Source organism: Sander lucioperca, chromosome 6, assembly GCF_008315115.2.
Source record: "Sander lucioperca isolate FBNREF2018 chromosome 6, SLUC_FBN_1.2, whole genome shotgun sequence".
NCBI classification, from domain to species: Eukaryota; Metazoa; Chordata; class Actinopteri; order Perciformes; family Percidae; genus Sander; species Sander lucioperca.
The window spans coordinates 18,956,651-18,983,377 of record NC_050178.1 but is presented as its reverse complement, the minus strand read 5'-3'; the positions used below and the strand labels follow the sequence as shown (position 1 = coordinate 18,983,377).

The window sequence follows — 26,727 nt, the reverse complement described above, 5'->3', positions numbered from 1 at the left end:
ACATCGGGTAGTGACAGGGGTAATCAATGGTCTCATCTAACTCATGGCAAGGAAGCAAACTATTTATAGTTGCTGCAAACTCTTTTGAGTTACACTCTGGCACTGCAGTCTTTACAGCAAGTTAACACAAACTAAAAGCAAGTGAAACCCATTTTAAACCATTTGAGTCTACAGCAAGTATCCCCTTTCCCACACTGCTAAAACACAGATTAATACCAGATGCCGCTGCTACAGCCAGGAGCCGGCTAGCTCAGCGGTTACCAAACTTTTTCTGCAAGGCCCCTTTTTTGTAGATAAAAATATTTTATATTTATATATGTATTATTTACAAAATATATTTTCTTGCCTTTGTTTTGGTAGTTGTGGTGTTTGGTGTAGCTTCCTTGTCTGCTCTCCGTTGGCAGTCCTTTCACAAACTTTTCAATGCTTTACTAGCAGTGCAGCAGAACCATGCAGCATTTGTTTATATTTAGCGTCGCTGCGCCCCCGCCAGTTATAACTCCAGTCCCCCCTAAGGGGCCCACCCCCCAGTTTGGAAACTGGGCTAGCTTAGCTTAGCATAAAGACTGGAAAAAGAGGGAAACAGCTAGCCTGGCTCTGTCAGGAGGTAACAAAATCTGCCTAATAGAACCTTTTAAAGCTGCTTAATTAACAAGTTATATCAAGAAACAAAGTCTATAAATGATACCTTGTGGTTTAATGGGAGTTATCACCCTTTAAAACCACATGTTGTTTCTAGACTTCAGTTTTGTACAGATTAAACAAATAACATCTCACATGTTAACTATTAAGCTTCAGATGTGCTGGCAGGCAGATTCTGTTACCTTTGGACAGAGCCAGGCCAGTTTGCCTCTGTTTCCAGTCTTTATGCCATGCTAAGCTAACTAGCTGCCAGCTGTACCTTTAATTTAACAGATGAAATGAGAGTTAATGTCTGAATTGGTTAGCTTAGCTTAGCACAAAGACTGGAAACAGGGGGAAACAGCTAGCGTGACTACTAGCACCTCTAAAGGTTCACTGATGAACACGTTATATCTCAGGTAGTCTAGCTTTGCCAGACCCTCCTCCACAGCGCTGCGAAGGAGGGTCTGGCTAGTCCACACAGCATTCCGGGATGGGAGAAAAACTTGCTCTGGTTTATTGGCATTTCTTTAAACCAATCACAATCGTCAAAATTCAAACTATTCCGTTAAATTAAGCATTGCGTTAGTTCATGCAGGACACGGAAGTCATATGCCCACTAATTGAATTATCATTTCCATCAGTCACAAACCAATCACAGCCATTCTCCATTTAAATGTCTCCCTACTCCTCACTGATCCCTGCTACACCAATGCTGCATCACACTGCTGCTGCTGCTGGTAAAGCTTGCCTCCACCACCCCAGCCTCCATCTTCCTAGTTTAGAGTCCATTTAAAACCATTCAAGTTTAAAATGGTTTTAATGTCTTGATTTGGGCCCACTCTTGTATACAGGAGGGGTTTCAGCATTGTCCTCCCTGTTTCAGCTTTGCATGCTGCTTAGCTGATCCAGGGAGCAACATTTTCAGCAGAGCCTTCAGCGCCAAGTATAACTGTATTTCCATTTGTTGCAATAAATGGTTAAATCTATGATGAGAGGGTCTATGACTGAAGATGTCTTACCAGCCAAAGCCGGCAAAGCAAAGGTCAACGATAAACCAAAAAAAACATCCTTTGTATGATTCAGAATAATTTGATGATTCAGAATCACAATCCTGAATGGTATCCAGTCATAAAGTGACAGAATAAAACAAACACATTGGTTGACGAGCTCAAGGCTAACCAGTTTATAATAATCTATCAGGAGGGTTTTTATACCATACATTTTGGTAGATGCTGACATTGGCAGTAGTGGAAGAAAAACAATCGTCTTTGCAGGTAATGATCTCACTTAAAGTGTTTTAGCACCAGAATGTGTTTGACATCAATGAGAACAATAATACTCAAGCGGAGGAGTGATTTCTTTTTCAAATGGTGGATATCAGATTTTGGAAGGAAACATTTCCATTGTTCCAAGACTGCTGCAGTGAAGAATATGGTTTTAGTGTTTTTAAGTGGGAGTGAAGAGTCTCTTCTTTTTTTTTTTATTAGAATACATAAAGGGCCGTTTGTATCAGGCGCCCCAGAAACTACCCACTCCCTTACTGGTTAAATCAGCCCAACTGGTCTATCAACTGGTCCTGGTATAAACACATCCTCGGACACGCTCTCTTTCATATGACCCATTCAGTTTTACATTTATTATTTTAATAGGACACACAATAGATTTTATTTTCATTGAAATCATGGACTGTAACCAGTATTGGGAGTAACACGTTACAAAAGTAACGCAATTACAGTAATGTATTCCTTTTTGCTGTAACGCAGTAATATAACGCATTACTAATTAAATTTCGGTAATATTATACCCGTTACAATCTCAGTAACGCGAGTTACAACACATTTTAACGCAACATTTAGTGGTGTTTGTTTTTCTTAGTTACTTTGCATATCCACATTAATTATGCAAAATATTATGAATAAACTATGATATATTAAAGTGGATAAAGATGAAACTTTATTGAACCCGTGGTGAAATTCACAAGCTACCTTTCCAAGTCATACTTCCACTGTTATTTTGGTGAAAGTAAAAAAAGTAACGCAAATGTAGTGTAAAGCATTACAATTCAGAGACAGTAATATTGTAATTGACAGTATCTAGTAATCTATAATGTATTACATTTTGGAAGTAACTTGCCCAACACTGACTGTAACAGTTTAGAGCTTGGGATCCAAAATATAAATCCTCCTACTTCATTACATGAAGTTTACAACTGTGAGGTTTTTTTTTATATTTTAAGGCAAAATGTAATGTCGCCTAAAACTGTTATGTTTTCAAATTAAGAGCCTGTAGAAACGACGTGAACGTCATTTTAATGTGTCGTTTATTAGATTTAAGGGTTTCCTGAGCAGTCAGACACACTTGGCACATTGTAGTTTTTTTAACTGTTCCCAACCACTGAGAGGTGGCTCTGTCTGCTCGCTCACATATTTCCTGTCACAATGCAGTGCTCTGTGCTGCCCAATAAAGCAAGACTGCAGTAAAAGTCTTTAAAATACACTCTCTATTTATGATCATCAGGCTCAATATAGTTTCTTATTTTTGCACACTGCAGGTTGAAGGGTTAGACTACTGTTGACCTCAGTTAGCATTAACTTTTTATTTGGCAGCGGTTTGAAACAGTTGAAAACGATTGCTGGCTCAGCAGTAAAAGCTAATGTTTAAAATCCAAACTGTGGTTCTTAATCTTTTTGGCTTGTGACCCCTTAACTCCAGTTGAGACTCCTCATCATGCTTCACGTCTGAGTTGTTAGCAGTTCCCCCAAAGAGACGGCATTTTATCTTTTGCTATCTTATTTTATTTTATGTTATTTATTATTTCTAGTATAGTTCATGTATTTTCTGTATATGTGTGAGTGAGTATGTATGTCCCTGTAAATTGCTGCTGTAACAGAGTAATATCCCAATTTGTAATAAATAATCTAATAAAGTATATCTATCTATCTATCTATCTATCTACATTTCCCCTTTAATCCTCTCACATGGTTTCATATAAATAACTGTTTAAGGCCCAAAAAGGTAAAAGTATCCAATATTTCACTAAAAAAGTCCAAATAATGAATATAAATGTGTATATGAGAACTTTGTCTCTTCTTCTTTCTCCCATTAATCATCTCATGACCCCTCAGATTTATCAGGTGACCCATTGGAGTGGCCCGGCCCCTAGGTTAGGAACCACTGGACTAGATTTAACATTTAAAAGTAGTTCAAACTAGCTCCACCTCGAGCAGCCACGACAGTAAAATGATATTTACACATTGCATTAGTATTGACAATCTGATAATGACATATGTAATAATAATATATCAGTCACAGGAGACATTTTACTGCAGAAAGGGTACTTTTACTTTTGATACTTAAAGAGCATTTGGCTGATAATACTTATATACTTTTACTTATATTTAAGTGTTTTTACATTATGGAATTAAGTAAAAGATGTGAGCACTTATGTTCTCTGTCTCACTCCAGAATTGAACCCTGACATTTTTCTTTAAATGTGGGACTTATTGTCTCTGCAGAGAGAGAGAAAATATTGGTTTAACAGAACCATCACATGGAACTGACAGCTCATTTAGTAAATCACAGACCCCGGGGGTCTAGTGTAATAACATGGAGCTCTGCCTCTGTTCTATTGAATAAAATACAGCGCAGGAGAACACATTTTGTCATTTGATTGCCAAAGTTATTTTTGTTTTGGGAATATAAATAAACCTCCAAAATAGTTGTGTGATTTTTGTCAAACTGTTGGAGACATTTTAACTACTTTGTGTTTAACTTCTCTGTAACTCTTCTTGGTTTTAGAGTTTTTAAATGTGAATAGTTTTACTTTCCAGGGTAGTTTCCATAAGGCTCGATGAGACCTGCGGGACTTCCTGCGATTTTGGCCGACATCACTGTCTTTCTTCAAGAGGTTGTAGCAGGCTCTAAAATAAAGACACTGGAATCATGTAGCAAGCTACACGCTGAAAACGGCACGCTTTGAAGAAAAAAAATTGATCGTGCAACAAGGCAGGCCTGTTTGGTTCTTTAAGGGAATGATTGTAAAGATTTCAAAAGAATATGTTTTTGGCATTTCCTCTCTAACTGGGACGTTTTGGGACCGATTGGTGGGATTGCTGTGGACGAAGTACACATGGTGATACACTGGTAAGAGAAAATGAGGTTTAACCATGTATAATATAAATAAATACCAGTTATTTTAAATAGCTCACGTTACTGTATTGTGTGAACAGTTAACTTTATTTAAAGCTATAGTGCGTAGTTTCTGTCACCCCCATGAGGAATTCTAAGTAATGACAACAAAACTGTTGGCGCGTCCACATGATACAAGCCTTCAGTGATCACACATGCGCCCCGACCCCTCCTCTACGCAGTTGCTAGTAGCCAAGCAGGACACGGAGGATTAAAAAAACATGATGGACTCTTCAGAAGAGGTCATTATCTTCATTTGAGTTTCTGCACCGGACGACACAATCTTCTGAACATAGCCATACTGAGAAATAGACGGAGTTGTGTGGAGCTGATAGTTAACTTTGTATCAACTCCTTTGGCAATGGCTTGAATGTAACGGACGTTTATTAATATCAAAAAGTTACGCACTAAAGCTTTAATATTGCATGTGGCGTTATCTTTTGCGGGGTGCAAATGTTCCACCAAAACAAGTTCCTTCCCGAGACTATTTGGCAGAGCCACCGTGTCCGTATTTGAATATTTATGCATACTGGGATCCCTATACAGGCGCGCACACACATGCGCACATGATGATGACAGGACGTCACATACAGGCCAGAGAGACACACCTCAGTCCACACTAGCAGGTCAAACTGTGGAGAGTTCATCCAGACTCCACAGTGATCTACAGGCCCCACAGGTCCACTCTGACACAACACAGGCAACCACCCAGGGTCAAAGGTCAAACCCTTATGTTCTGATCCCCGACGGGTCAGCAGTGTGTGTTCGAAAACACAAGCCAGATACGATCAATTTTAGGTTGATAGTTAAAGAGCAACATGATGATTCATTACGAGTCTTTGTGTTTGTGTCCACCTGATGAATGATCATCAGTTCAGTATTCTCTCTCTTTTTGTTATTTTTGGTCTCCACCAACTCCTGAGGGAAATTCCTGTCTCTTTAGCTGCTAAATGCTCAACTCTGTTCACCAGCTGCTCTCTGTTTCTGTCTGCCGTCTGCAGCTGAGCAGGTAGTGTACAGTGGCTTATTACACCCAGACTGATCTCATGAAGTGGTGTATGTATGACACGCCAATTCGTATGCCATTATTGGCGTGTTATCAAGACGCATACTCGCTTTTTAGCGTGTTTATCAACGCCGTTTGGCATCCATTGACTTACATTACCTTGCGATTGTGTGTGAATTTACGCCGTAGCGAGTAGTATGAAAGGGCGAAAATCCGCCTAGGGAGGTTGGTCGGGGTGGTGGATGGGTCAAACACAGGACTTTCACCCAGGAGACCGGGGATCGTGTCCAGCGTGTCACGTTTCCTAAACTCAACCGGTTCTTCTTTTCTTAAACCCAACCGGTTCTTCTTTTCTTAAACCCAAACCCGCGTGTCACGTTTCCTAAACCCAACCGTAGCTTTCTTCTCGCGATAACACACCAAGTGGCAATAACACGCCAAGTGGCGATAACACACCAAGTGGCGTGTATGTTTACGTCCACTGTATACAGCGTAGACATACACGTGGATAGCTCAAAATGCGTAGAGATAACACACCACTTGGCTTAAAGTGGGCGTGTATGTTTACGCGAAGTCATGATGTCATGTTGTTACAGCTCCTTCTCTGAAAACGACGCAATGAGATAACAGAGTAAACCAGAACAGTAAAGTTGTGGCCGGACAGATCAACGATGAGCTGAAACTCAATATAAATCTCCGTAAAGCCGAGAGGAGCTGCTGATTCAGCTGATAGATCTCCGTAGGTTCATCACTACCAGAGACACCTTTAACATTGTCTTCACACAGTCATTTGATACATTTTTATTATGAGAATGCGATTACAGTCGCTTTAACCAAAAATGAAACAATAATGTTGGTTTTAGATGCCTTTTGAGTCACGCTAATTCACTTTGAAAGCTTTTTATGAACCCAACATGTGCGTTCTGTGGAATTCACCACATTGTCCAACATCAACAGTGTGCTCAAAATATCTGCATGGCAATATCTGTGTGGTATGGATATGCATATGTGTGTATGTCTGTATGCATGTGTGTGTGTGTTTTATCAATTCCCAGCACATGGCCTGGACCCCTGTATGAGCTGCTCTCCTGTTTACTACTGATAGGAGATAATGTCCTCCTTCAAAACATAACAAAACTAGAGCCTGTTCCAAGGACTGGGTTTAATGGATTGTACCGTCCACTATAGAGTAGAAACAACGTCACCTTCTGCTCTCTGTGTGTTGCCGTTCTCAAACCCCGTTCTCTTAGGGATACAACAACGAATTTTAAAATATCTATCTAAAATATTTAATAATACTTTATTTACTACTGAACTCTCCTGTGTTTTGTCCACCACCCTAGTGTAAATAATTCAACAAACAGAAAGAACCATTAGTTCAAGCTGGTGTCTGTGCAGCCAAAGATCATTTGTGAGAGAAGAACCTCCACTTTGTAACACCACTGGACAACCGCGAGTGGACTGAGGGGGCTTTCACACCTATCTCGTTTGGTCCGGACATTCAGACTTTTCAGTTTGATCTGAACCAAAATTGCAGGCGTGAAACCTCCCCTGGACCACTGTCCGGACCAAACAGCCAAGCCTTGGTCCGACGAACAGAGGTAGTCTCGGTCCAGATCAAACTGAACCATGGTCCGGTTCGTATTTATGGATGGTTCAGACTTTTGGAGTTCATTTTCGTAGTAACATCTTGTATAGTTCTTTAGTGCGCTTGGCATAACTGCATTTTGAAACCAAAACTAACTGGATCAAATGTATAAAAACATGAACCTTGACTGATCTCATGAAGAGGCGTATGTATGACACGCCAATTCGTATGCCATTATTGGCGTGTTATAAAGACGCATACTTGTTTTTTTAGCGTGTTTATCAACGGCGTTTGGCCTCCATTGACTTACATTACCTTGCAATTGTGTGTGAATTGACGCTGTAACGAGTAGTATGAAAGGGCGAAAATCCGCATAGTGAGGTTAGTCGGGGTGGAGGATGGGTCAAACACAGGTCTTTCACCCAGGAGACCGGGGATCGTGTCCCGCGTGTGACTTTGTGCCCCGCGTGTGATGTTTCCTTTCCACGTTTGTTGTTTTCCTAAACCCAACCCTTTCCAAGTGGCGTGTATGTTTACGCGAATTCATGATATCACGTTGAGTAGTTCCAGGATGATTTCAAGACAAGCACTTCAGTTTTAATAATCCACCAGAAGCTTCTCATTGTGGTTACTGTTGCATTTGTTTGAGTGCCAGGTGCAAGAAGAACCGGTTTCCAATGGCCTCAGCAGCAGAGTCATAACCGTGGTTTTCCTAAAGCATCTGGTTTTTGCTCTACCTGCTGAGAAGTAAAGGAACCCGGTGAAGAGAGAAACTTCTCTTTTCTCCAGCTTTACACAGTACGACACATCCCAAACGACCCATCTCAGGTTAAACTCTTAACGAGTGTTGTGTTTTAGGGCAGATTTTCTCTCTAACTGGCTGAGCCGTCGCTCAGCCGGGACGACCCCCGCAAGTGTCGTTTGTCTGAATAAAATGCTCGTGGCCTCAGGAGGCAGAACAGGAATTTCCATTTCACACTTGGGTGAAATTCCAGATTTGCTGAGCTCACCCCTCAGGGCCCTTTCAATGGCCTACATTATACCAAGCAAATTCAATCATGTGAAAGGAAAAACAGTATGTAGCTTCACATTTATATTTTAGGCATTCGGCCGACTTTTCCTATCAGAGTGAGTGATGCAAAGTGAAAAATCAGGAATAAATCATCATATTCCTCTTCCATGTGGCCTGGTAACAAGAAAAACAAGTTGCAGGATGCTACAATCTTATGGCATTTCACAGTGCTTTAAAGTATTATGAGTGTATACATTTTGAACCCTGCAGTCCTGGCAGTAGTGCAGGTTTTGAGCCAGATTTTGCAAAGCCACAGGGAGCCGTATCTTTGTGAAGCCCTGCATGCTGTGCCACGTATATGCATTCTCCTCATTTTCAGATATCAGATTTCTGCTCCATAAGGGCGCCGGCTACACTGATGCAGAGCAAAATATGTTGGCCATTGGACAGAAAAGCTGAAACTAAAGCAACATTATACGGACACAGGGGTTAAAGGAAGTTGAGAGGGGGTGGTCAGTTTTAATACTTTAAATTTGACTAAAAAGTACAGAATTCCCAAATTCCCAATTTTTTTTTAGATAATCAGCTCCATGTGCAAAATAGATGGATGTAGAGCAGCAGTTTGTTAACCTGTGAGCTGACAATGAAAGCTGCTGAAGCTCACGTGTCAAGTCTATTTTCTTCCTTTTGACGTGTGACTACAGTAATTATGTGTTGGGCTATGAGCGCTGCCAAAACATGGGTGACCTACACTCAACACTGTCCCTGAACGCCTCCAGTGTAGACACGGTCTTAGGCTTAGGCCGGCTACACACTGGCTGCGTCGCGTGAGCATGTCAGCTGCGCGGCGTGTCCGTTTATATTTCGGCTCCCATGTTAACAGGTTAGAGCTTACGCACTGCCTGCGTGACACGCACGTCTTGAGCCGCGCCGAAAACGCGTGCATGCTAGAAATAGAACCGATGCCTATTTTTCACGTGACACGCGAGCGTGTTGGAAGCGTTTCCAGGCAAAATAGAATAGGAAAAGATGTTTATATGTCATTTTGACACAAATACATATTAAAAAAATAGATACAATATATAAAATATATAAAAATTAGATTTTCTAATATTGCACCTGTCAATACAGAACGAAATATTCTGTAGCCTATTTTGCCGTCAATACTGCTGACGTTGTCTTTGCTGTAATCAAATCAGTATAGATTTATGTTTAACATGGTATTTCATTTTATCAATGGGAAACATACATGTGTACAGACAAGGCTAGCAGCTGCAGTGCCGCGTCAGACACGTTTCTGGTGTGTAAAGACAGAAAAATCCACGCAGCCGCCACGCAGCTGACACGCAACAGAAACGCCACGCTCACGCCACGCAGCCAGTGTGTAGCCGGCCTTAGAGTGTCTGTATTCAGCAGTTTGAAGATGGCCTGCGCTTTGATTTGCTGTAGGTTGTGTTAGGTGTAATTTGTATCCTTGTGGAAGGATATCCTCGTTGTATGGCTGCCGTTGAAGGGGTCCAATTCTGTGAGTTTTTGGGAAGCTTATCTCCTTTATTAGTTGTGGCAAAAAAGTGTCTTGTAACAGCACTGTTATTTGCGTAACCAAAATCCTCCATTTCTGTAGTTTCAGTCAGTTGAATTACCAGAGAAACATTAGTATTGGATAAACGTTTCAACTATTACAATTATTATTATTGATTCAATAAGTAAAAAAAAGGAGTCAAATAGTCAAAGACGAGGGAGAGTATTCTGCAGTGGTTCATGAGCTTTTGTACGGTGGAAACCCATTTCACAAATGGGTGATTAAAAAAGGTGCTGAATTTAAATGATATAGTTGCATTTGTCCCTATGCTTGCTTGACAAGCATCTGCACCGAGCGGTATCGTTCATTGTACTTGCCTGCATACTTTGTCTGTACCTGAGGTATTAAAAAGTAAATTCACTAGGTAGCGGATAATAAGAAAATGATTTCTGAGCAACACTGTGATATCTTCGTCTTTGAGGACATAACGGCCACGTACGAGGAGTTTACTATTGTGTTAATGCTAACATCACGACAGGAGAGTCAGTAGCTTCAAATCACGTTACATGACTAAACAGACCAGTGTGTGTGTGTGTGTGTGTGTGTGTGTGTGTGTGTAGAAGCTGTTCTTTACTAGATTGAACCCACTGGCCTCACTCCCCACAGGGCTGCTGGATATCAATTACAACACAACACACAAACACACACACACACACACACACACACACACACACACACACACACACACACACACACACAACACATACACGCACACACACAAACAACAAACAAGCTGGAGTTGCTGCATCCCTAGAACTAGAAGGCTCATTGATTGCGGTTCACCGGCTACCGGTGTCATATGCCAAAAAGTGGTCATCCGCCAAAAACAAATTGCTGTCTACCCTACATGCAAACACAATCGTACACAGACACGTTAGATGAACGCCAGGGCTCTTGGGCTCTCCAGCAAGTTATTTTGTTGCTGGCAGTTGCGTACATTTCTTCAGCCGTGCTGCACACCGTTTAAGAGCGGCTTCACCAGCAGGCTGAGCCCAGCTCCCTTCCTTCCTCCTTCCCTCACCCAGGGCACATCGCTACCTGGACGTGTGACTGCTAGACGAAAAATAAGGGGACGCGCCGAATCTCTAGATAAGCCGCAGACGATCGAGCCGGGCTAATTGAACCGCGCTTATCGTTACATAAAGTTATGGGGATAAAATACTGGGAACAAAGCAATCAGCCCGTTCCCAACAGGCACGCGCTCCAAACGGCCACTTGACTAGTAGATATATAACACGCGATGACAATGAAAGACAATTGAGATGAGTCCATCTAGTCTCTCCATCTCTAGTGTTGCTTAAAGCAGCACTAGAGAACTTTTGCCGCTTCGGTCCCCCTACAGGTTGGAAGCGGAATTGTCCCGTTATGTCTCATTGGAACTACAGATCCGCTACCCGATCAGGCAAACTTGCATAGTGTGGTTATAGCCGGTAGAGAGCCGCAAAGCGAATGCAGAAGTGCCGTTCACTCTGTTACGAGTTGATGAACCACTGAAACGATTTTGGAAACATTATTTTAAGGTACAAAAAGTTCTCTAGTTTTGCTTTAAGGCTTTAGCTCCCTAACAAAACTTGCTTTATCAACAAGAACAACTCCTCATTTACAGTTAGGAGGCTCTTCAACCTCTCCTCTCATCAAAACAAAGCCCATGCTGGTTGGTGACAGGGTTTATGGGAAATGAATGTGGTCTTATAAGTTAGTTACATATCCAATTTAATAAATATATAAATTTATTACAGTATGTTGTTTCTCTCTTGTGTGTCTGATTTAAAGTGCTCATATTATGCTTTTTGGCTTTTTCCCTTTCCTTTATTGTGTTCCAAAAGTCCATCCCAAAGGGACTTACCATCTCCAACAGAAAACACTGTTCACAAACTGCTCCAAACAGCTCTATTGTAGTCCAGCCTTTACTTCAGAGACAAACGCGCGTCATTTTGCGTCACTTTGTAACACACGTTATAATGCTCGCCTAGCTGCTAGTGTGGCACGTCCTCAAACCAAGCTAGTTAGAGTGGAGGCCCCAAGAGTTCAGATAGTTGTATCGCCATGTTACGTATGAAAGACTAATTTGTTAACATTTAAATAACTTACCACTCTTAAACATCTTGCTCCAGTCTACGTTGTATGGCTGAGCCAAGCCATAGGTTACCAGCTGTCTATAGGCTGAAGCGTGTTTGTTTTGGATCACACTAGCATGCTTGTCAGGCCCCGCCCTACTCTGCTTCTGACTGGCTAGTAGTCCTTACCTAGATACTGCGCATATGCGACTCCCAACAAAGATGGAACAGAAGTGTGATGTCTTACTCTGTAGCTAAAACAGAGAGCTCAACACACAGGGTGAAAAGAGGAGCTGCAGCAATTGTGCAGTACGACAAAAATATGGTGTTAAAATTAAACCTATTCTGGTACAAGCTCTGAATACAATTATGAACCTGAAAATGAGCATAATATGAGATCTTTAATTGTTTTGCCTATAGTGTCAGGGTGGGTAGGTGAATGGCGGACCCAAATAGCAGAGACGGAAGCAGAGGATAGTTAGATGATTTAATCAAACATAAAAATCATACTAAACCAAAGGAGTCCAGGAAAAGGCAGGCAAAAGGGTATCCAAAATAAAGTCCAAGATAAACGTAGAAACACCGGAACACGAAGACTAACAGGGAAGACTAACACTCAGGAAAACTACTGGAGACGAAACACACAAACCCAAACACATACAATGATCTGACAACAGACAAGGGAAAGAGAGAGACTAAATACAAGAGGTAACAAGGACTAACAAGGGACAGGTGATACAACAGGTGGAACACATCAGGGCGGGGCAGAACAATCAGACAGGCGGGAAAACAGAAAACAGGAAGTAAACTGGACAAGACAAGTGAGAACAAACAGATTACAAAATAAAACAGGAAACACAAAGTCACAAGCGTGACATATAGGCCATAATCTGAATCTATATAGGATTTCTACATTAAAGATATTGCTTGAAGTAGTATATTAGCCAATCAAAAGGCAGGGATTACACATTAAATTCAGGCAAAATTGAAAAAATAATTATCTGCAATATAAATGTACAATTATGAGAATATCTTCGTGATTGAATGCATTATTCATGTTCTCTTGGAGCTATAATAATGCAAATTCTACCAAAATCTAATTAGTTTTTTTGGGGATTTTTATAGACAGGCAAAGTTGTCTTATGCTCATTACTTTGAATAAAAAAAAATTAAGGATTATAAAGACAACATGAGCCTCTTTCACCATCCAATTGCAGCAATTCTAAAACTTAACCCAGGTAAGGTACGCCATATGGTTGCATCCCGGAATGGCAAGTCAGAATGACATGTCACATCTATTGTTTTATATCTATGGTTGTGGACTTCCTAACCATCTGACATTGCAAGCTCCAGTTATACATTACATCCTGGGTGGAGTGTCTGGCACTGGAAATGACTTGCAGCATATTTTAGTTTGTTCCTAAAGATGAGAGCAATGATCCCACCAAATTCCGTAAACATCAAAGGGAACTTTGTCCCAACCATGGCATGCAGTCATCTTAGACTAAATACTGTATGTCTCTGGTAGTGTTGAACCTACAGAGAACTATCAGCTGAATCAGCAGCTCCTCTCGGCTTTACGGAGCTTTATAGTGAGTTTCAGCTTATCGTTCTGGTTGACTCTCAGCGCTCTCATAGTGTCGCTTTCAGAGAAGAAGCTGTAAAAAGTCACTGAACTCTACCTGCTCAGCTGCAAACAGCTGACACACAGTCAGAGACCAGCTGGTGAACAGAGTGGATCATGTTGCAGCTCATTCAAATGTTCGTATCTCTTACATAAAGTTATGCATGTTACTTTTTCATTTTTCATGTCCAGCAACATGAGTGATCAGTGTGCCTGCGCGAGGCCTTGCAGTGCAGAACCTGTTTAGGCAACAAAACTAGGTTAGGTTTAGAAAAGGGTTAAAATAAGTATGTTTGTGATGTAACTTACATATTTGGCGACCTCCTCCCTATGCTGACTTTGTCGCTCTTTATACTACGTCGCCTGACTTTCTCCTTAGAAGCAGCCCTGCACGTCCCGGCTGATGATCGTGTGGGTTATAAACGAATTATGTGCATTAATAAGTGCATTACTTTTCATAGGTATAGGTACAAACAGTGAATGAGAACAGCCTGAGCAGCTAAGAGACATATATTTACCTCAGGAGTTCGTGGAGAGCAAAAACAGAGCTAAAAGAGAGAGAATATTGGACTGACAGTCACACGGGTTAAAGCAAGAAACCATTTGTGAGCCTGAAATGCTGCCCTGGAGGAAATGTGCACAATGTATTGCATTAAGTATTATATAAATGTTAAAACTGCTCTATTCCTGAATTCAGCCATGAATTCTTTAATACTTTCTTCAGACCTTTACAAACCAAAAAAACACTTTAGATAAGTATGCAGACTGAAAACATCTCTCCGCTTATACAATACAAAAGGACGCTATGTTTATACAGAACTTAATGTACTTAACATTCATTTTACATCCCCGTGTAGTTAAACAGCTGAGCCTTAAGGGGGGCATTCCAGCTAGAAACCTGTCAGACTACGCTGGAACTAACAAACAGAAGCACAAATCATAGACGCCAGATTCATCCTGTTGTTTCAGGCAGGACAAATCTCAACACAACCATAAATAGCAGGAGTTGACCACACAAAGTGCAACAGTGTCCCGTTGTTTGACAGGTACAAGAGGAATACAGTCTTATTTCAAGGGTTTAGAATTTCAATTAAATGAACATGTTTTTACAAGCAGAAACTGGGGCCCTAATTAGATCCTACAAGTAACTTTCAGGCAGTAGTTTAATGTTGTGTGAATCCTGAACTACAGTCACAGCTGTAGGACCCCGTGGTATCATAAAGACTTGCGAAGTGCATCCTTCCTTATCTTCTGCGGAATCCATCAGACTCTGTGTCCACGTGTCAGCGTTCGTTTTAAACCTACTGGTTGAAAACCCAAGCAGACACTTTGGGGGAAACAAAAGGGGCTTGTGTCCATGGAGTGAACCCGAGCTGTTCTAAAGGGTTAAAGTACTTTTAACTTTCAGTGATCCAAAAACATGCACAGCTGTGGGTGCAGCTACAAACATGCAAGTGATTAATAGTATCTCATGCATGACTTAATGTTGGAACCAGGGGGGTCGGACTGGGGGGAAAAAGGGGACTGAGTACCCAAGGCCCTCATGTGAGGAGGGCCCAAAAAGATGCTAGAATGAATAGCTGTTGATGCGGGGAGGGGCCCATAGAAAATGCCTTTCTACAGGGCCCAGAATTTTGTGCTACGCCCCTGGTTGGAACAATGCATTAATTAATGCACCAATTAAGGTATTAGAATCATCATGATTTCTGATTTATTGATGATGTTCATGATTAACTAAACATGACTTCTTTATTTCATCATGTTTGTGGCCCTTCAAATAAAGTGCTGACCCGTTCCATCATCCAGCTTCGATAAATAAGATATGATTAATGGTGGCATATGCCCCAATCTTTGTGACCCCACTTGTGTTCAGACACTTAGAAGTTAGTAAAAAGTAAAATTCATAAATATCCTACGTGGGTGAGCACTGTTTTCAGGCATTACTGTTTAAGCGCCTTGTGTTGTTGTGAATAAAGCAACCATAAAATGCATCTGCAGTATACTGTATTTTGTGTCAGTGGTAGTGACCTCAGTATCATTTTGCCAACCCACTACTTTAATTCTTAATACATTTAATTTTATGCCACTATTAATCTGAAATATCTTATTTATCAATGTTATGGATGGACCTGGTCAGCACTTTATATGAAGGGCCACAAACATGACGAAGTAATGAAGAAGTCATGTTTAGTTAACCATGATTACAACAATTCCATTTTTTTTAAGAATGTACGTATGTACACTGCTGTGACTGGTCAGTTTATTGAAGACATGAACATCATCAGAAATCATGATGATTCAAATACCTTAATTGATGCATTAATTAACGTATTGTTCCTACATTAAGTCATGCATGAGATACTATTAATCATGGCACATTACTGATAGTTCATGAAGTACTACATGAATGAATCCATGCTTTTTCATGCATGAATTCATGATAATTAACGTACCATTATTATAAAGTGTTACCAAAATATGAATTTGGCCAATAACTACTAGTGTTTCAATGTCTGTGATGGCTGGTCAAACTAACAATACTGCATAATTTACATTTACAGATTCTAAACTTATTAACTTCATTAAGTCGCGGTTCTTACAATATTCTGTAATTAGCTGTATAGATTCTGCTATATTAAGTAGGGATGCATTGTGAGTTGGTTAAAAATGGATATAAATGTGTAAAGATAAGCAGTTGAGAAAAACAAAACAAATCGCGAAGCAATTTTTAAACGGCTTAGGGTGTAATCTATTTTTGATTTCACACGTTTGACTTTAGACGTCACTACCTCTTCTTAGTTTGTTCATTTGAAGAGTTTTATTCTATTTATTTAGTTATTTTGACGTGGGATTTGTTTTAAAAATCTAATTATTAATTCTTATTTAATTTGGGTTATTTAAGATATTACAATTTCGGTTGCACCTTTGATAAGAGGACACATCTGTTGTTTTGCACAGTTTATATAAATAAAGGAATATTTTATTCATTCATTTGTCTGCAGCTCATTCTGTAAAAAAAATCGTGAGAAAATCGTATCGTGAACTTAAAATCGTGGATTGTATCGAATCGTGAGTCGAGTGTATCTTTACATCCTTAATATAAAGACATTTGTAAGTACAACGTGTGTCTGTTAAACCACACAGTGCATGCACATAAACACACAAACATACAGGAATATAAAGATGGGAGGACAGTGTGTGTGTGTGTGTGTGTTTGTGTGTGTGTGTGTGTGTGTGTGTGTGTATATGTGTGTGTGTGTGTGTGTGTGTGTGTGTGTGTGTGTGTGTGTGTGTGTGTGTGTGTGTGTGTTTACAGTATGTGTGTGTTCAGCATGTTTAGGGCTCAGTTTAAGTGGTGTTGACAGCAGGGCTAATCGAGGGGAAGACCGTGGAGAGTTGGTATGATTACAAACCCAGAACTTCTCTCCACCTCCTCCCCTCTTCCTCCATGTCGCTCACATGAGAGAGACATATTAGGAGAGGGAAATGGAAAGAGTTGCACAGACAGAGTGATGTCTCTATCTGTCATTTCTCTACGGAGACACACACAGGCCAATGAGAGATGGATGAAGAGAGAAATTGAAATGGGGATTCCCTCTTTATCCTCTCAGCTGTGAAAATAAAAAGCCGTAGAAAGCCTCAGACATGGAGAGAAATAAATAGATCATGAATGAATGTGCTTCAGATTGAGACAGATTAGTAAAGCATGTGGAGACACACATGGCGTCCATGTTGGATTTAGATCAGACTCAGTTGGGAAAAAGACAGCAGAGTGGATGTAAACAGACTCACACCTGCTTTACTAACTATATCAGTCCCTCCAGAAAAACGTGATTATGCGATCGCATAATTCAATGCATAATCAGCCAAAGTCCGCATATTTATGCGGGGGCTGCATTTTTTCAAATACGCCGCATAAATTGCCGATTTCCGCGCAAAATATGCGGGGCTTGCATGATTTCATAATCCCCGCATTTTCATTGCAAAAAAGTCACATATATCTTAGCAGAAAGTGGAAAAATGTTGCGTTTACTTCACACAAGAGCAGCCATTTTCCCCTGTTGCCATGGGAACATTATGAAGTGACATAATTACGCAACGTGAACATCATCGAAAAGCTGCAAACCCCGTGATGAAGCCATGATGAAACCGCAGTTTTTACAAGTTCCCGCAATTTCATCGCATAAAATTGCATAAATATCCCGCATATTCCATCGCATTTTTTAAGAAAACGTGCCGCATAATCAAGGATTTTTGCCCGCAACAATCACAAAAAAACTCCGCATTTTTCTGGGAGGACTGCTATATGTAATGTTGTCATCCTCAGTATATGTACTATAATGTTGATGTGTACACATGACATCTATTGTATGTGTGTCTGTTCATTACAGCCACTAGAGCCAGTCCCACAATGAGCTTTCCTTAGTATGTGCCATTTCTGTGTCTGTAGCTTTAAATGCTATTGAGGAGGAGAGGGGCAAGGTGGAGGGTGGGGGTGTGGCCTTGACCAACTGCCACTTTGCTCGTTTGAAAGCCATGATGTCTCTCTCTTTCTCATGGGTGGGCCAAATTCTCTGGGCGGGCAAAGCAGAGAAAGGGGAGGTAACCTTTCCACTTATGACCTCATAAGGAGCAAGATTCCAGATCGGCCCATCTGAGCTTTCATTTTCTCAAAGGCAGAGCAGGATACCCAGGGCTTGGTTTACACCTATCGCCATTTCTAGCCACTGGGGGACCATAGGCAGGCTGGGGGAACTCATATTAATGTTAAAAAACCTCATAAAGTGAAATTTTCATGTCATGGGACCTTTAGTGGGCTATATAAATAAAATTGACTTGGCTTTATCTATCAAGAGGTCTTCACAGCTCCAAATTATGCTCTCATAGATTCAGGTGGTGTCTAGTTTTACTGTCACAGGTCTCAGGTCAGTGTCAAGACATGTGCCGGTCTCAAATTGTGCACTTCTGTACACTTGCTATTTTGAGTACATAGTGCGTTCACACAGACGAAGTGTGGCCAAATGCAGTGCACTACGAGTACCCGGATGCTGCACTCATAACATTTAAAAGCCGTGTGGGATTTAAGACAACATAACCCTGTCAAAACTTACACACGTGAGTACATAGCACACAGTGTACTACATTTAAGTGTACCCACGGAAGTATCTGAATTGGGACACACCCCTGGATACAGCGTTGGAGGCGGAGCCCCGTTCATTCCTGTGAGAGTTGCTCAGTGGCACACGAAGCCATCATGGAGCCAAAAAGGAGCCAGGTGATCGGCACTGCTTCCTCACTGTGCGGCCCATAGAGCAGGCGCACTAGAGACCTCCACCGGCCAAGCAGGCTACTTCCCGTTTAGCGCTCTTCTAACTTGAACGGGGATTAAATGATTTAATCGTGCAGCTCTTCTAGACTTTCCAAATGTTATCGGACAGAAATACAGACTGATTCACAGACGTGTCTTTCTCCGTGTAAATGTATGGAAAAAAGTCTTTTTGGGCCAGGGGGAATCACGTTACGGGACGGGAGTTGTAATTTCACTATTTGGCCGTTATGTTTGCTTCAAAGGCCCACTTCCTGGAGGCCTGGTGTCAATATGTCTAATACTGATCATGTGGTATTATGTCATCGTATCATAATCACAGCAAGAGGAAATATATTAGGAAATCAGTAACCTATAAAAAAAAAAAATTAATGCCATTAAATGACAAATACTGTTTGGAAAACACTCCAAAATTGGTTAGATAATGACATCTTCTGTCTATTTTCCTGGTGACGACAGAATGTATCATTGTTGGCGACTTTCAATAATTATTTCTAATATCCATTTGTATTAACATTAACACAAATTCATTTTTTGGAATTAGTTTCTCTGACTTAACATTTATTTTTATATTGAGGCGTTTCTGTTATTTAGTCTTCCCTCATTGATAGAGATGGGGTGGACAAAATAATAGAAACACCTGTTAGTATAACAATACATTTCAACAGCACCACAAACTGCAGCCTCCAAACTGACCATAAAGGGTGAATTAACACCTCTTTAAAACACCCTCACAACATAACATCATCTACATTTTAGCCTTTGGAGGACTAATTGCAGAACTGTTGTATTTGACTCTATTAGTTTTTGCTTGGTGTACCTAAAAAACTTATTTTAACAACAAAAACCAACCAGTATTATCTTTATGTCTTACTATTTCAGTGTGTTTGGTGAAGATGAAGTGACACCACCGGGATCTAAGCCACAGTTTGGATGTTTCCATCAGACAAAACACAACACTAATGTAAGGAACGTATGTCCTCATGAGGACAGAGTCCGGTTTGATGTGATTTCCTAATGCTAAAGATGAGGCTCCCCCGTCAGTTCACAGTAAATCTCTTTCTGCTCTGATGAAAGTCTGGAAGTTGTATTCCGATGACATTTAACATAAACAGCCTGGATTTGAACTGTAATCCACATCTGGATGATCCAAAGTTATCATGGACATTGCTCACATAACTCCACACTCAGCTGTTTATTGATGAACATAATCAGATAAGGATTATGTTCATCAACTCGCCAGTGCACACAGATGTGGACAGTCACTGTGAATGTGTGTGTATGTGTGTGTGTGTGTGTGTGTGTGTGTAGGCAGATGTTTTTCATCTTTAGTAGAAGAAGATGAACGTGAACATCTAAGTGTTTGTGCAGCGTTGTGTGTTGGAAAGTAAAGATGTTTGTATCTTTTGAGGACTTAAGAGAAGTTTGTGTGTGTGTGTGTGTGTGTGTTGAACCCAGATGTTTAGTATTTTTTGAGGACTTAAGAGAAGTTTGTGTGTGTGTGTGTGTGTGTGTGTGTGTGTGTGTGTGTGTGTGTGTGTGTGTTGAACCCAGATGTCTGTATCTCCCCAGGAAAATAGAGATCTACACTGTGTGTGAAGAGTTTATGTCAATAGATTTAAGAGATGAAGTTACTTCAGAGTCTTTTAATCTTTGCTCTGGCTCGGCCTAAACACACAGGAACCCTGGATATCAATACATAACACAACACGCAACGGGAGGAGAGGGGGGTGAGGGTGGACGACAGGCAGGGAGAGAGGAGCAAGGGAGGTCTGCAGAGCGAGTCAAAACTGAGAGGAAAGGGGAGGAGGTAAACAGAGCCAGAGGAAAGCCAGAGAGAGAGAGAGTGATGGAGACAGAAAGGAGAAAGAGAGGCAGAGAAGATGGAAAAAGGAGAGGACACGTGAAAAAATGGCTGAAACACGAAGCCAAAGAAATGACAACTGCAGAGAACGACTTGTCTCACACAACCTAATCTTTTTTCTTTTCTTTTTTACATTATTTCCTGTGGAAGAACTGAATGTTTTCCCTTGTTGCCATTCACTGTATTCATAATGTCTAGTTTACATACAGGGGTAGTTGTAAATGTACTTTTTTTGGCTGCCTTTCCCCAGCTAGTGAACTAAAAAGCAAAGTGTAATTTTTATAACTTCAAATAATCTGTGTTATTTCATTTGTATAGGTCAGTTGTAATTCATTATTTCTGCATTAAAGGCTGTATTATGTTATATTCAAGCGCTATCCATCAGAACAGAGGAATCTAGGACAGGCTTTCAGAGCCCGTGTTGTGATGGTGCCTTTACATGTTTGAATGAGACTGTCCTCTGAAAAACGCTCTGAAAAATGTTTAAGTAGAAATTACAACTCCTGTTTACATTCATAGTGGCGTAGCCCTGTAGTGGTCGTAGTAGTCATTACGGGAGCAAGGCAGAAAGGAAGGTGACAGAGTGTTAGGGCTCCAAACTTTGCAAAAGGTTTTGGGTGGTTGATGGGTCAAACTAACACAGGACCTGGACATCTGATTTTATCCCAAACCACCATCTTTTTTTTTTTTTTTTTTAACTCAAGCAGTTTTTGTGCCTAAACCTAATCAAGCTGCGACCGTTTTCCAACGTTAATCGTGTGTTTAAAACTGGGACGGTTACGTTCATTTATCTGTGTTTTAAGCTCCCAACGTCTCTTTCCAGGCAGCACTGCCTGGAAGGCACTAGGATTAGGCAATGGTTAGGGTTAGGTGCCTTGAAGTCAATGTTCGACGTTGGGGGCTTAAAACACCACCGAGCGTTACGTTCTCTGGTTTAGATATAAGGACGGAAAAAAACACTCCTGTGGGTCGTATAAAGCTGCTGACACATTGACCAGACGGCCGACCCTCGGCAGAAAAGACAGTTGGACTAATCAGTCTCCCCGAGTTGGTCAAAAAAGTGCCTCGGAACACACCAAAGCGACGAGACGTAATACGTCTCCATAACAGTATGCGGTACTAATCTGTATTGTCGCCCAAACATGAAAACCGGCAGCTGATTGGACGAACGCGTCATGTGGGTCTGGTTTCTCCGGAAATTCAAAGACAGATTGTCATGGCGGCTTGTTCAGAATACGATCTCATATTGTACTAAAATAGTTCACCGAAACGTGTTTCTGAAAACATTTTTGAGCTAGAAATAGGCCATGCAGTTGCTGAATCTGTCTTAATTTCAGATCAACAAAGGTCAGTTTAAAATATTTTCGTCAGATTTTGAGAGACTCTAGTCACGCAAATTTTTTGATGAGGGCCCAGCTGGGGCCGGTCACAGACTGATGGCAGCATTAATGTAGAGCCAAATAGTTTCTGTGATAACAGAATCATGGACAGAATCGCGAAATTGAGAATTTAAAAAAGCTGTAAGACAGATTTCAGAGGGCCCTACATTAAGTCAATGCTAAAAGCTAACTGGAGATTTGATAATATGACTACGTCTAAGTTTCCAACCGAGCTGCCCCACTGTAACTAGTTTAAAAAATGTCCTAAAAATACATTACATTTTTCCCCCCAGTGGCTTAGGCCATCCAGGCTACCCTGAGAGGGTAGGAATAAACAACCTATGACGCAGTATGGTTTAGAGGACTTAAAAAAGATCGCCACCAAAATCCTCCTCATCACTACTACTGATATCTGAATTCATCTTCTATACCCTTGCACCCCTTATGCAAAAATAAGCTCCTGTTTGTATGTCTGTGTCCTAATTGGTTGCATGTCTTCATACAAAATGAGCTGTACATACTAAATAAAACTGTTATATTAGGATTTCCCCTTCATCCTCGACCTTTATACCTTGGGGAATTTTGATGTCCCAGTTTAAATATCATCACTTAGTTCTCACCTCTCTCTCTCTCCCACAAACAGACTTTTTAAGCATCACACTTTGAAGCGTTTCCATAATACTTTGGGAACAGCTCAAGAAGAAAGATCAACAGTAGAAGGCGGTGATTTAACATAACACTGGAAAAAGAGGAAGAAAAAAAGTTGTCTGTCCACACCCTTTATGTTAGTGTTTATAGCCAACCCTTTATCTTACAAAATGTGTTTATGTACGACTTGTTTGCTTTGCCAAAAATGTATCAGCTGCCTGGATTTTCTTTCTTTCAGTGTAGAGGCCTGAACCCCGAAGCAAGTTCAACTTAAGTCTGTCTTTAGGTTTGAGCCTGGCAGTAGTGATGGAAGCTGGTTATCCACAGGCTCAGTTAACTATGGGTTTTCCAATCAAGCTAGACACATGTTCATGTGAGTTATTCATAATAAGCAACATCGTCAGAACCATCAATTAAATACTCAATATCAAATGATGTCCAACAGTGATACCCGCAGCAAAATGTGGTGAAAGCCACAGCAAAAGGTGATATTTAACAATGTTAAAAAAAAAATAAGCTAGCTGTAGAAACACAATATAAAAAGTAAAGCTATAAATAAGTGTCGGAGTTTTTATATACTTCTTTAATACAGAGTATTTTAGCTTTTTTGTCTGATGAGGATCAAACTACAATGTGTAATGCAAAAAGTTCATGTCAGAGGAGGAGAACAGTAGTCTGATGAGGTTAATCTGAACCAAATGTTGCATTTATAATCATGGGAGAAAATTCATTGCGTGGATTAGTTATTCCGAGCTGAGCAGTGATGGAACAAGATGTTGATTATATATTTAGTGTTGTATATCCCTCCGTTTAGAAGCTCATTTTTAAAACCAGAGTGGAAGTAAAAAGCAAGTAGCAGCAAAGGGCTTCTACTGACTATATAGAAATATTGGTTAAGATTAGTTTTACTAAAAATGTTTGGGGTCCTCGATAGCGACGGAAAAGACTTTGTAAAACTTAAAAGGATGATTTAGAACTGAGCAACTCATATCGCTGAGAATACTTCTGCTGATTTAATTTATACAATACATATACATTACAACTATAGCTGGATGACATCTAAGTTTGTGTGTGTGCGTGTTGGAAAAGTACCGATGTTTGTATCTTTTGAGGACTTAAGTGTGTGTGTGTGTGTGTGTGTATGTATATTTTATTTAGGAAGGGACAATGCAAATAAATTCACATGAGCACTTGAGTCCAACATGAAAATGTGCCAGATTTAGCCAAACCTAAGCCTAATTTTCATCTGCAGTACCTGTTCATTATCAGACAAAAGCAAAAAATACTAAGTCTGTGTGTGTGTGTGTGTGTGTGTGTGTGTGTGTGTGTGTGTGTGTTTTTGTGTGTGTGTGTCTGTTTCCATCCAAAACAGCATAGTTCTTCACCCCGGGGGAACATGAGTCATCTGTGACCTCTGACCACCCACCACCCCCCCCCAAAAAAAACTAAAAAACTGAGCCAATCATGTTTCAGCTGGCAGTGAGCCACAGTGTCAGAGATTATCTAAAACTGGACAAAAAACAACTTCAGAATGAACAAATGTTTTAATTTAAGCTCATCACACATATTTCACACACATCTCTTTGATCCAATGATTTACGGCACCCTGCAGAGAGAGATTTGTTCGTTTGCTGCTCTTATTACAATAAAAGATGTTTTATGGATTCTGTTTACTTGGAAATAGGGCAAAGTCCCCGAGGAGCACTCAAAGTAATTTAAAGCTGTCTTCTAATGATCACAGATGATCTGTGAGCCAGAGTTGGGGAGAAGATGAGGCGGGAGAAAAAGAGAGAAGGGAGCGGGGGTAGGCAGAGGCATAAAAACGCTCGATGGTGTTTTAAGCCCCCACCGTCGACTTCAAGGCACCTAACCCTAACCTTAACCCTTGCCTAACCCTAGTGCCTTCCATGCAGCGCTGCCTGGAAGACAACGTTGGGGGCTTAAAACACCAAACACCCATAAAAACAGAAAAAAGAACAGGGAGAAAAGGATAGAGAGACTAAACACCAACAAGGGGGACAGATGAAAAGATAACGAAAAACATGTTTCCACTAACAGGGAGATGCAGGAGGGATGAGTGGGGGGGCGGGCTACAGAAGGGGGGAACAGGACCCCAGAATCTCTCACACACACACACACACACACACACACACACACACACACACACACACACACACACGAGACTCCAGATGTACATACAGAATGTTCCTCAGTCTTGTTTTTGATGTTTCGTTGAATACAAACAGAGACTGAGGCCACGTCCACACGTACCAAAACAATCTTTTTGAAGCCGTTTCCAAATGGTCCGGTTGCGCACACACACACACACACACACACACACACACACACACACACACACACACACACACACACAATACTAGTTAAACTATCAAAAAGTTAAACTTACAACTATCTGAGTTTTTTAATTTGGCTCAACGGATGTACATTGCTGGGATAAAGCCTGACATGATGTCCCTCCCCTTCCGCTATTTCCGCTATCCATTTTGCAAGGGCGCTGTAGCTGCAGGGTACAAGCGGCCGAAATGGGTTTCCTCAGGAGGGTGGCTGCCGTCTCCCTTAGAGATAGGGTGAGAAGCTCAGTCATCCGTGAGGAGCTCGGAGTAGAGCCGCTGCTCCTTCGCGTCGAAAGGAGCCAGTTGAGGTGGTTCGGGCATCTGGTAAGGATGCCCCCTGGGCGCCTCCCTAGGGAGGTGTTCCAGGCACATCCAGCTGGGAGGAGGCCTCGGGGAAGACCCAGGACTAGGTGGAGGGATTATATCTCCAACCTGGCCTGGGAACGCCTCGGGATCCCCCAGTCGGAGCTGGTTAATGTGGCTCGGGAAAGGGAAGTTTGGGGTCCCCTGCTGGAGCTGCTACCCCCGCGACCCGAGACCGGATAAGCGGACGAAGATGGATGGATGGATGGCTGTAGCTGCATCCGGAGCTTAGCGCCGCCCAGGACAGTTGTGATTGGTTTACAGAAACACAAACAAGTCTGAGCATTTTTCCCCTTATCCCAGAATGATAAGCGGTGCAGCCAGACCTATCTGCGTTTAAAGGGATACTTCACCCTCTAAATGATCATTTGTATATTAATTACTCAACCCGTTACCTTGAATTCTTGAAGAAAAATCTGTTTTTCTCGCATTGCCTCCACGGTGAACGAAGAATCCGAAAACAGAGAATTAATATATTTTGTATTGTAAATGTTTCTATTCATGATTCTTGACTTTCGTAGTACTTTTTATTTTTTATTTGATCTTACTATGTTTATTGTTATGCACCAAAATACAAAGGCAAATTTATTGTAAGTGAAAACCTACTTGGCCAACGTGATCACACGGGAAGGGGTAGAAATAGCACGCCACTTTAAAAGACATTTGCATGTCATGTCATAGTCTACGCATTTTAAGCTTTTCGCCCCATTTATTGCTCCCGTTCTCATTCTCAACTCGTCAGGTTAGTTAGGTTTAAGAAAAGATTATGGTTTGGGTTAAAATAAGTATTGAATAAAGTTTGTTATGTAAATTAAGTTTCATACGTAAGTTAAGTAGTAAACGTGAATAACATTTCTGGGGGTTTAAATCTGCCATCACTTACAAACCTGTTTGTTTGATGGCTGCGGCCTCACTGCGACTGAGTTAAGGAACTTATCATTACCGAGTAAAACCAGGCGAATGTAGAAGTGGAAATGAGGCTGATTATGGCGAGCGGAAGGAGAGTGATTACAGATGAGACCACATTATTGAAAAACCCACTGTCACACCACCACACCCTACGAGGGAGGAGAGAGGGGGAATCAAGTCCTTATGTTTGACTTTTACATGGA

The 26,727-nt window shown here is 41.0% G+C and overlaps 1 protein-coding gene across 2 annotated transcripts in view; it reads left to right on the top strand.

The window, feature by feature from the left end:
• Window positions 1-26,727, top strand: part of ripor3 (RIPOR family member 3) — a 76,369-nt gene that overhangs the window by 11,817 nt on the left and 37,825 nt on the right. Inside the window, exon 2 of one of the 2 annotated variants that reach the window (XM_031277178.2) lies at window positions 19,890-19,971. The exons of the other annotated variant lie outside the window; for it this stretch is intronic. Coding sequence (XP_031133038.1) covers window positions 19,970-19,971 — 2 coding nt within the window. The 5' untranslated portion in view covers window positions 19,890-19,969. The remainder of the gene's footprint in view (window positions 1-19,889; window positions 19,972-26,727) is intronic. 2 annotated transcript variants of the gene reach the window in all.